The sequence below is a fragment of the Octopus bimaculoides genome, chromosome 27 (assembly GCF_046866305.1).
Source record: "Octopus bimaculoides isolate indiv1 chromosome 27, ASM4686630v1, whole genome shotgun sequence".
NCBI lineage: Eukaryota > Metazoa > Mollusca > Cephalopoda > Octopoda > Octopodidae > Octopus > Octopus bimaculoides.
The window spans coordinates 5,266,683-5,279,182 of record NC_142954.1 but is presented as its reverse complement, the minus strand read 5'-3'; the positions used below and the strand labels follow the sequence as shown (position 1 = coordinate 5,279,182).

Here is a 12,500-nt window from a genome sequence, read left to right as displayed (position 1 = left end):
TTTGGGGGGAGGAGGTGAGGTTCCAGGTCAAAGGAGATAGATAAACAGAAAATAGGTAGAGAGAGGGGGAGGTAGGAAGGTAGGGACGGACACTTCAATTTTTACTTCCATTTATTTATTTATTTGTATAATTAGTCATGAGTTGGAGGTTGGTGGTCTCTCCTAGGATAGGGTGAGGTCATCACTGAGAACATTGTTTTTTTTTCTCTTTTTTTCTTTTTTATCGTTTTTTCCGTGTTTTCCCTTTTTTTTTCTTTTTCTTAAGGTGCCAGAGGGAAGATAAAATGTTCTATGAAAATTTAAATATATATGTATGTATATGTGTGCATCTGTGTGCTTGCGTATATGTGTGTGAGTGTGTGTGTGCATATGTATGCCTATGAGTTCATGTGTTTGGAAATATGTCTATGTCTATACTATGCAATTTCGATGTTTTGCATTGAAAGATAAAGTCGGGTTTCTTTTCATTTCATGTTTTTGCATGAAAAAACATTAGTACAATATTTACAAATTAGAAAAATAAAATCCAATGTTATAGAGATGAACATCGTGCTATAAAAATTGAAGCGGAAACAACAGTAATAGTGTATTTACTGGTGTGTTTACGTCCCCGTAACTTAGCGGTTCGGCAAAAAGAGACCGATAGAAGTAGTACTAGGCTTCCAAAGAATAAGTCCTGGGGTCGATTTGCTCGACTAAAGGCGGTGCCCCAGCATGGCCGCAATCAAATGACTGAAACAAGTAAAAGTGAGTAAAAGAGAGTATACAAGTGTAACCAGTCGAAAGCTCTGCATATCGGATGCTAGAAAGTTTATGGGGTCATCAGGAAAGAATATGCCGCTGCAGGCAATGGTTTTCTTCGAAACCATCCAAACAATAGGCGGAATTAATTTAACTTGAAACATGTCACTGGGGAAAGCTTCAAATATTGACTGATATTTTATGATGCAAAACAAAATCGACAATCTCCAGTGTAAAACAAATACACATTTATAGAGACATACGCCTCGACGTGTGTACACAGACACATACGTACACCATGAAAAACCCAATAATGCGTATGTCAATATTGACGTTCTATACAGAATGTGTAATCTGATCGAAACATCCGTGTGTTGACATGTACCTACTTACATTAAACTTCGCTTAATCAATATACCCTTCTCCTGAAGAGTAACCTGCGGTATACACCTCGCTTGGATATTTACCACATCACAGAGCGCAAACCTCCGCCCAGGCAACACCAACGTCCTCTCAAAGATTAGCCAGAGATGATTTTTAAAATGAGAACATCTGAAATAAACTTGACTACTTTCACAAGCGAGAATACTAAAAATGAACCCGATTGCACTCAAAAATTAAGTAAAAAAAAAAAAGGAAAAATAATACAGAATCCTTGTCCGATACCGGATCGATCCCCAAATCAAATCAGTTGGGGCCAGTCCCTGAAAGTTTCATTCGAATCCAGTTCTTGAGATATATTGTCCACAGACAAACAAACATGACTGAAAACAATATCTCCGCCTTCGCTAATAAAATAAATGCGCCCTTTTAAAGCCTAGCCAGGATCATGGGCCCGGTTTCCCGGTTTCAATGGCGTATGTGTTCCCCAGCTGGACGGGACGCCAGTCCATCGCAGCGTTACTCAGTTTTGGCAGCTGAGGAGACTGGAGCAACGTGAAATGAAGTGTTTTGCTCAAGAACACAACGCGTCGCCTGGTCCAGGAATCGAAACCTCAATCTTATGATCATGGTGCTGACACCCTAACCACCAAACCACGCGCCTCCACCCGCCTTCGCTAAGGCGAAGGCGAAGGTAATAATGAGAATAAAACATAGTTAAATGCCCATACGGGCGAGTGTGTGTATGTGTTTGTATATATATATGGGACTGAACCCGGAATCCCGTTGTTGTGAAGTAAACGTCTTACCACAGAGCCGTTCAGGTTGGCCATCGAATCTATATCACATTTGGATAAACAATTCTCCATGCTTGTATGGAACCGCTTGTAATATGACGCTAATTACTTTCAGCGTTCATGCAGCTCTTGTTATCTTAGCGATTGTAAAATGAAGCATCTTAACTGCGATATTGGTTTCATGTTCTTCCAGGAATTATCAAGAATCTATTGATTTTAAAATGATATCTGTTCTACCTTAAAACAGGAAAGACACCTAGAAATGAATATCGGTTCGCTGGTTTATTTGAAAATGATACCGGTTGCTTTTTTATTATCTATAAGTGCCGTTACTATAGAGACATTGTCGCATTATCACATACGAGGGGTTGCTGAAAAATTCCTGGGTTTTGGGTGAAAGAAAATACAAGATGATCTGTTAATTATGATTTTATTCAACACATTTCCCTCCCAGAATCACACACTTGTTGAAGCGGTCCTTCGGTTTCTCTAAGCCCTGTAAAAGAACTCGGAAGGTTGGGCTTCCAGCCAGGCCTTTCGGGAGACACTTAAAACCAGTAAATTTCCAGTACACCCTCGTAAATAGCGTTTACTGAAGCTTCAGAACGCTGTATCCTGTTTTTATATCGAATCATATATTTCACTCAAGTATATGGTTGTGTGGTAAAACGTTTGCTTTCCAGCCGCATGGTTTCGTGTTCAGTCCTGCTCTGTGGATCTTGAAAAAAATGTATCCTACTTTGTCCTCGGGCAGACCTAAGCCTTCTGGAAATTTAGCTGCTATTTCTAGTAGGTCGGCTGTGCTCCCATTTTCTTTTCTCGAATATAATTCCTGTTGACATTGCTGCTGCTGCTGCTGCTGCTGATGATGATGATGTTGTTGCTGCTGATGATGAGGTTATTGTTGTTATTGTTGCTGTTGAACTTGAACACTCTTAATGATGTTGTAATTGTCATTGTAGATTTCAACTATTACTGCTGTTGTTGCTATGGCGACAGTTGTTTGACACCAGCTCAGTCCTGATCAAGCAGCAGGCATATAGAAAAATGTCGTTCCAACCGTGACAATTCCGCCTTTTTTCCAACATTCACGGACGCCTCACCGCATTTTGCAGCAAGTTATATTTGTAGACACTAAGATGTGATGATTTGAGGGAAATTTGACTACTATTTCAAGCAACTAGAGGCGGCTTCGTGACACCTGCTGGCTTTTATTGCAATGATAACAATTATTTCCATGGAAGCTGTTGGCCATAGTGCCAAAATAATTAGCTAAAAATATTATAGTCATCGTTCCCATAGCGACAGTTTGGTTATCAGTTGTCAATGTCGCCGCCGTCATCTTCGTGGTGGTGGTGGTGGTGGTGGTCGTCGTCGTCGTCGTTGTTGTCACCATCAGTGTCATTGCTGTTTGGCCCCAGGTCAATCCTCATCGAAGAAATATTTAATCAAATCTATTATTCTCTTGACAATTTCCTACATTTTACGAATTTGCATGGCAACCATAATCTGACATGTCCTTCCGTTTGTAATTTTTTTTTCTATTTTAGAAAGCAGCACAGCGTAAACTGAGGGAGACTTGACAGCTATTTTTAACGGTTGTCATTAATGCGTAGCCACAGGACATCTCTAATAAAGTAAACCAATAATCACAAACACTCCACCCGTGACCAGCTCCGCTTTTTATCCAAACTCAGATGCGACATTACCGGATGTATCCTTTTCTATGTCGGCAGTGTGTGATTTGAGGGAGGTTTGGCTGTTATTCTTATCAAATCAAGTAGACTCTGTAGAGTGTCCTTTGTTGGTCTGCTATAAGACGAAAATTAGGAAGAAAAATAGAAGAGAAAAACCGATCTCAATAACTCACCATGTTATTACATCCACATCGTATTTGGTGTTCAATACTTTAGATCGAATCTAATTCATATAAGCCAATAAATTCGGTACTGATTAGGTTGTTACGTTTAATTACTTAAAAATTGATTTTCTTCAATTCGGTTTCTATAGAGATAATGGTTTTATAATCTCCCTCTATATCACTCGTCATCAAGAAAATAACTTCAGGGGAAAATGCAATTAATATATTGAGAGGATTAATTTTATAATTACTATACAAGTTGGGTTTTCAGATAAAATCGTTCTCTTCTTTCCTGTGTTATTTGAATTAACACGGAAATATATTTTTATCGTAGGATTTTACCGGTTTTTTTCCTGCTTTTGTAACTCAACTTCTCTCTACAACTTTTGCTAATTATTTTTTAAATTTTAATAAATCTTAACTCTTTTCAGAAATATGAAGATGGAGTGCCAAGTCGAAAAAGAAAATTAACATTTTTCACTACCAGCTCCTCTTCGCTTTCAGTCAAGGTTCCAAAGCTGCCAAATAGCTCGAAATATGTTTGTTGTGTCTGGAAAATGTGTTATTAAAGAACTGTAAAACAAAATAGTTTTTACACTTCAAGGAGGAGACATTCGACCTCGCAAACTCTCCACGTTCCGGTTAATCTGTTCAGTTCAGTGACGACCGATTGAACAAGATCATCTTCGAGGACCCACACAATCCTGTAGAAAATTGGCCCAGCAGATGGGATGCTGATATGGTACCGTCGCCCGTCACCTTCACTTGATGGGTAAGGTCCAAAAAACTCGGTGCATGAGTGCCACATGCTCTGAACGAAAAAGAGCAGCTCCAGAACTCCTCCATCGCTGTCAGTTTTCTCGCACAAAAACCAGGCTACTTATGGACACAGAGATTCCTTTATTTCAACGGCACCAGCGATGAAAATGGTGTCTTTGTGTCAAATGTGAAACAGAAGACAAAAGAATGAAAGAGTTTCGATAAGCAAACAACACCTTGAGCCAATCCAGAGCTGCATCCATGCAAGACTATGATCTGCATTTGGTAGAATTGAGAAAAACTAACCTTCAAAGAAATGCTTGAAAACAACCAGCAAATACACCGGTTCAACGAGATAATCCAAATCAAGTCGTCAAGTGTCTTCAAGTGCGTTATCAATTTGATGTTTGAGCTTTTGTTGCTTAGTAGTTTGTTTGCACAAGTTTGGAAAGTATCATTACATATGATCTTTCATAGAATAACGATCCTTTATCTATTATATACTATTATATATATATATATATATATATATATATATATGATAATAATAATAATAATAATAATAATAATAATAATAATAATAATAATAATAATAATAATAATAATAATAATAATAATAATAATAATAATAATGATAATTTAGCTAAATGCAATATACGCCTAAGGGATATTAAATATACGAAGAATTTACTGGTTTATATGACCTATATCAATAACAATGTTATTCCAATAGGTAAATAAAAAAAAAAAATAAACATACAGTTTATTAACATATCAATATCAATAAGAAATGGAAAACAAAACAATAAATTGAATACTTATAAATTCAGTTCAAATTAAATATTTTATACAAATTACATTTGTTTGTATAAAATATTTCATTTTAATTGAATTTGAAATTATAAGTGTTCAGTTTATTGTTTTTGTTTTCCATTTTTTATGTGTGAGTGTGTGTGTACATGTGTTTGTATGTATATGATAATAATAATAATAATAATAATAATAATAATAATAATAATAATAATAATAATAATAATAACGATAATAATAATAATAATAATAATAATAATAATAATAATAATAATAATGATTATGATAATGATAATAATAATAATAATAATGAGAAGAAGAAGAAGAAGAAGAAGAAGAAGAAGAAGAATGATAATAATATGCCCTGATACAATATCAGGCCCTCATAGCTTTTGATCTTAACATCTTAACTGATTGGAAGTGTTACCATGTACATGTTTTGTCTTGGTTTAAAAGATGGACCTCAGCAAATATTCTGCTCAATACCACAGATCTGCTTGTCAGTTGTTTGACCTTAACCAGTCGAGCATGTCCCTTGGTGGCTGACGATATATGAATCTCTGATCGCAAGCAGAAGAAGTTGGGGAGCATCATGTATTAAGAGGAATTCTTTGGCATTTGAATAATTCACCTCTGGAAACATGGGTGTTTTGTTCAACATCCTTAAACAAGCCTTATTCGGGGACTTTTTTGTGTGGGATGGGCTACTCGACCCGAAGAAAATTCTAACTGGGATCCACCTGCAAAGTCATGCGTTGTTTATCCTGATATGAAATCACCATGTCACGCACGTGTAGTTGTGATGCATATGCCTGGTGTACCCTTATCAGACGGGTAGTCATGATGGGTATACCCCAGTGTCACTTTGATGGCATGCGCTGCTTTCTCAAGAATAATAATCATAATAATAATAATAATAATAATAATAATAATAATAATAATAATAATAATAATATTAATAATAATCGTTTCAAATTTTGGTACAGGGCCAGCAATTTCGCGAGAATGGGGTAGTCGATAACATCAGCCCTAGTGCTCAACTGGTACTTAATTCATCGACTCCGTGTTTTGTTTATAGATTTTATTTAATTTCTCAGATTTCTCTCCTGCAGAGAACCCAAGTCCTTTCCGATCATCACCGTCCCCAAAACGTCACCATTTATTGATAATCCATATTTACTTCATTTCAAGGAGAACAATACTTCTCTGAGATCTTTCTAACCACCCTGCATCCTTGATAAACTTCGCTTTATCACTCTAGAATTTTCTTTCGAATATACCCTTTTACACTTCCGAAAGAGCTTTTTTTAAAATCTATATTTACTTTTCTCTCATCATCTCTTCTTGTAGTCTTCAAGTATGTTATCTATTTAATGTTCGGCTGAACAGTTTGTTTGCATAAATTTGGAAAGTATCGCTACGTATATTCTGATCTTTCTTAGAATAACAATCCTTTATCTGCGTTCGTAATCTATGATGACGGTCTATTTGTTCTACCTTGCGTTGTATCTATCTACTTCTTTCGTATTTCCAAAACTCTACTAAAAAATTTGTGGAAAAGGAACGTAAAAGGTGTTTATTTGACAAACTGAATGTTAAAGCATCATCATTATTATTCGTTTTAACTGGTAAATAATTCGGTATTAACGGTTAGATCGAAGTAGATAAGCTACGCATTAATATTATTATTGTTATTATTATTATTGCTATTATTATTATTGTTGTTGTTGTTGAATGAGAGAGTAGTGCACGCCATCAAAGTGACACTGGGGCAAAATATACGAAGCCCAGTATACCCATCATGACTACCCGTCTGATAAGGGTACACTAGGCACATGCATCACAACCATATGTACGCGACATAGTGATCTTATATCGAGATAAACAGCACATGATCTTGCAGGCAGGTGGGGCCCAATTAGAATTTTCTTCGAGTAGCGCTTCCCACTTAAAAAGGTCCCTGAATAATGTTTGTTTAAGGATGCTCAACAAAACACCCATGTTTCCAGAGGTGAATTATCAAACCCCAAAGAACTCCTCTCAACACATGGCTATGATGCTCCCCCACTACTTTTGCTCGTGATCAGGGATGCACATATCGTCGGCTACTAAGTGACATGCTCAGCTGGTTAAAAGTCAAACAACTGACAAGCAGATCTGTAGTATTCAGCAGAATATTCCACTGCTTGGTACTGCATCACTGTATTATTATTATTATTATTATTATTATTATTATTATTATTATTATTATTATTATTATTATTATTATTATTATTATTATTATTATTATTAAGGTGGCGAGGTGGCAGAATTGTTAGCACATCGGGCGAAATGCTTAGCGGTATTTCGTCTGCCGCTACGTTCTGAGCTCAAATTCCTTTCATCCTTTCGGGTTCGTTTAAATAAGTACCAGTTACGCATTGGTGTCGATGTAATCAACTTACTCCCCCCCCCCCTACACACACACACAAGCAAAAGACTTAGTGACTTTAATTTGCCAACGAGAAAAAATGAGTTGTTTTTACAGTAAATGTTTCTATTTTCGTTTTTGTTAAACTCACTATTTTAATCATTTAGAAATATTTTTAAGTGAACGTGATTCCAAAAATACAAGTTGTTTGTACAGTCTCATTTTATATTTTAGATTTCTTTAAGCAGGCAATATTTTAATTTTTTTGAAGTTATTTTCAAGGGTGAATATTTCGTGAATATTTGTATATTTTTGTATTTATTTATTGCAGTTTCACGGTTTTTATCGTACAATTGCGGTCTGACATTTTTTTTTTAGAACTTTACTGAACTGTTATAAAACTGCCGGTAACCTGATACGTTCGTGCGTTTGAAACGTTAATCGCTCATGAAATAACATCAAATTTAATAGCTTTGTAAGTTATTCAATAGTTGTCCATTGATGTGGCTACTGAAACTAAACAGACAATATGTTAAAAAAGATATCTATTCAAATATAAACATGACTTGCGTAGATCAGAAACACCCACGTGACTGATTAAGCAATCATTCTTCTTCCGTCTCCTTGTATCCTTCTTAGCTGGAAATTACAGGGTCATTGTCGAGGAGTTCTTGTTATATAATGAGCAAATGCGGGGCAAATGTCTCCTGGATTACTGACATAAAACACTTCGTAATGCTAATTCGAAATCTCAGCTAACATTGTATTGTTTTCATGCTGTTTAAAACGTAATTTGAACTCAAAATGTTAAAACGTAATTTGAACTCAAAATGTTAAGACGGACAAAATGTTGTTCAGCATTTCGCCCGGCATGCTAACGATTCTGCCAACTCGCCAGCTTATCATTATTATTATTATTATTATTATTATTACTATTATTATTATTATTAATAATAATAATAATAATAATAATAATAATAATAATAATAATAATAATAATAATATAATAATAGTAGTAATAACAATAATAATAATAATAGTAATAATAACAATAATAATAATATAATAATAATAGTAATAATAATAATAATAATAATAATAATAATAATAATAATAATAATAAGAAGAAGAAGAAGAAGAAGAACAATAATAATAATATAATAATAATAGTAATAATAATGATATAAGAGCATCACAGCAAACCACAGCACATACCCAAGGCACACAGAGCTGCGCTCGGTAGTGAAGTGAAAGCACGTTATAAAAATAAAACTACTGAACAATAATAATAATAATAATAATAATAATAATAATAATAATAATAATAATAATAATAATAATAATAATAATGATAATAGCAACAATAATAATAAGCCTATGTGGCCACAAAAGAAGCTGGATACCCACTGAAACCCATCCACACAGGAGCATCACCACCCAATCAAACCCTGTGGATAAATAATATCCAGAAAAAATAGAAAATAAGAGAAAGGATTTGTCGATCCTTAACGAAACTAATAGACAATCAACACTACTAAGCAACAAGAAGAGAAGAAAAATACTACGTAAATGCAAAATTACAGAACAAGGTATACCTGAGGTAAAAGGACAGCTAAAGCAAGATATCCTTGCAAAAGCACAAAGAATCCTCCGGTATGAGAAACCGTTACGGATCAGGATTTTCCAAGGCCGCCGAGAGCGCACCGAACAAAAGAAACAGTTCAACTACAACCCCAAAAGATTCCACAAAGAACTTGGCAAAGATAAAAATAGAGATCAATGCAGCACCAACAGCAGAAGTGGAAGAATTTTGGAAAGAAATATGGTTGGCGAAGGAACAACCTCAGCAAAGATCTATCAAAACAACGAACACAGCACCTGAACAACTCTGGACCCCTATAACAACTGAAGAGATCATTACCAAAACTAAGCAACTGGAAGGCACGCGGACACGACAAGATCCCCGACTTCTGGTTAAAATACCTAACAGGAACACATAAAAAGCTGATTGAGAAATTTAATGAAATACTAGCAGGGCTTGGGACAATGTCTGAATGGCTTAAGGAAAGGAAAACTATCCTAATTCCCAAATCTACTGAAACGGCAAACCCACAAAATTAAGGACCAATAACTTGTCTCACTACAATTTACAAAGCCTTTACTGCAATAATATCGCAGAGAATGAGCAAACATCTGGAAGAAAACAATGTTTCGAGAAGAGCAGAAGGGATGCTGCAAGGGCTCATACGGCTGTAAAGATCAATTACTGATCAATAAAGTCATAACTGAAGACAGTCGCAGAAAGAAGGGTCTAAGTATGGCCTGGATCGATTACTGAAAGGCTTTTGATAGTATTCCCTACACATAGATCCTAGAAACTCTAGCCATGAAAAAGGTAACACCAATAATCCTAAAATATATAAAACATTTCATGAATAAATGGCAGACAGTGCTACAGCTCCAGACAAAAGAGGGACTCACAAAATCCAAAGCCATCCCAATTAGAAGGGGAATATTCTAGTGATACACACTCTCTCCACTCCTTTTCTGCTTGGCACTGATACCTCTATCTGACATGCTAAATAGAACTCGATGTGGATACAACTGTTACGGCAAATCAATTACCCACTTCTCATATATGGATGATCTAAAAGTGTACGCTGCAAATGATAAACAGCTGGAAACATTACTACAGGCAGTACATGGATTTACCAAAGAAGTAAACATGAAATCTGGCTTAGACAAATGTGCCAAAGCAACCTTGAAAAGAGGAAAACTAGTTAAGAGTAGCAACATCACACTAGATAAAGCAAATGAAATTAGAGAATTAGACCAAAGACAGACATACAAATATTTAGGAATCAATGAACTAGATACGATACGACACGCACAAATGAAAGAGAGGATAATAAAGGAATACTGTAGACAAGTTAGACTAATATTGAAAACAGGGCTCAATGTGAAAAACAAGATAATAGGTATCAACACTCTAGCCGTCCCGGTTATAAGTTACGGCTACAATATTCTTAACTGGATTCTAAATGAACTTATCAAAACAGATAAGAAAGCAAGAAAAATAATGACAGGATTTGGGATGCACCACCCAAAATCTGAAAAGTTATATATACAACGTATCGAAGGTAATAGAGGCTTTATACAGCTAAAAAAAAAATTACAAAATAGGCACTATAGGACTACAGAAATACTTACTTCAGAAGCAAGGAAAACTAATACAAATAGTCGCAAAACACGAACAAAACAAAAAACTGTTCTCAGTCTTCAAGGAAGCTGACAAATACAAACAAGATGTCATAGCACCTAACAACTATGAAGAAGAATAATAAATAACAAAAGTTGTAAAACAAATGAAATCCAAACTAAAACTGGAACAGCAACGGATCATGATAAAATGATAGCAAGAAAGGCCCCTTCATGGCAAATACTAGGTTAAGCTAAACAGAACAGAAATAGACGAAGCAAAATCCCAACAATGGCTGAGAAGCTCAGGACACAAAGCAGAGACTGAAGGATTTTTAATTGCAGCACAAGATCAAAGCCTTCCCACCAGAAATTAGCAAAAACATATAGTGAAAAGAAACACAAGCAACTGCAGAATATGTGGAAATAGAGAAGAAACAAGTCATATTGTCTCTGGCCGCCCAGTCCTGGCTAAGAAGGAATATATTTACAGACATAACAGAGTTAGGACCTATATACACTGGAAGCTATACCTACACTATAGAATAACAACAGAAAAAAGATGGTATAGGCATACGCCAGAAAAGGTCACAGAAAATGAGAAAGCAACTATACTCTGGGATATGCCAATACACACAGATAGAGAAATCAAGGCAAATAGGCCAGATATAGTTGTCGGAGATCACGAAGAAAAAAGAATGCTTTCTAATCGATGTATCAACACCTACAGATGACAATGTTTCTCTAAAAGAAATGGAGAAATTTTCAAAATACAAAGATCTGGAAATAAAGGTAACTCGAATGTGGAGTCTAAAAACAGAAACAATTCTTATCATAATGAGCGCAGACAAATACATAACAAAAACACCAGAACTTACAAGCATCTATAACATACAGAAAATAGCACTACAAGGCACCGCACACATCCTGTGTAAAACACTTTCAATAAAGCAAAAATAAGAGCACCACAAGCCACAGCACATACCCAAAGTACACAGAGCTGCGCTCGGTAGGGCAGTGAAAGCACGTTATAAAAATAAGACTACTGGATAATAATAACAATAGTAGTAGTAGTAGTAGTAGTAATAGTAACGGTTTCAAATTTTGGCACCAGGCCAGCAATTTCAGGGGAGAGAGAGAGTAAATCGATTACATCGGTCCCAGGGCTCAACTGGTATTTATTTTATCGACCCAGAAAGAAAGAGAGGCAAAGTCAACCCCCGACAGAATTTGAACTCAGAACGTGAAGACAGACCAACTAAGCATTTCGCCCGGCGTGCCTAACGATTCTGCCAGCTCGCAGCCTTCGACAATAACAACAACGAGTAGTAGTAGTAGTAATAGTAGTAGTAGTAGTAGTAGTAGTAGTAGTAGTAGTAACAACAATAACAACAAAAACCAAAACAAGGTTAAAACAAGAATTGACTAATTAAGAAAATGAAAATTAAGCGAAAATTGACTGAACTTACCTCCGAAGTGGGTAAGCAATAAGAGCGATATTAAACTCCATGGAATGAGGTAATCCAAGGCGAATCGAGTTCGG

General features: G+C 35.6%; 1 protein-coding gene across 1 annotated transcript in view; it reads right to left on the bottom strand.

The window, feature by feature from the left end:
- Positions 1 to 12,500, bottom strand: part of LOC149130808 (uncharacterized) — a 73,553-nt gene that overhangs the window by 60,794 nt on the left and 259 nt on the right. Inside the window, exon 1 of the mRNA XM_089343752.1 lies at positions 12,427 to 12,500. This exon is cut by the window's right edge and continues 259 nt beyond it. Coding sequence (XP_089199878.1) covers positions 12,427 to 12,500 — 74 coding nt within the window. The remainder of the gene's footprint in view (positions 1 to 12,426) is intronic.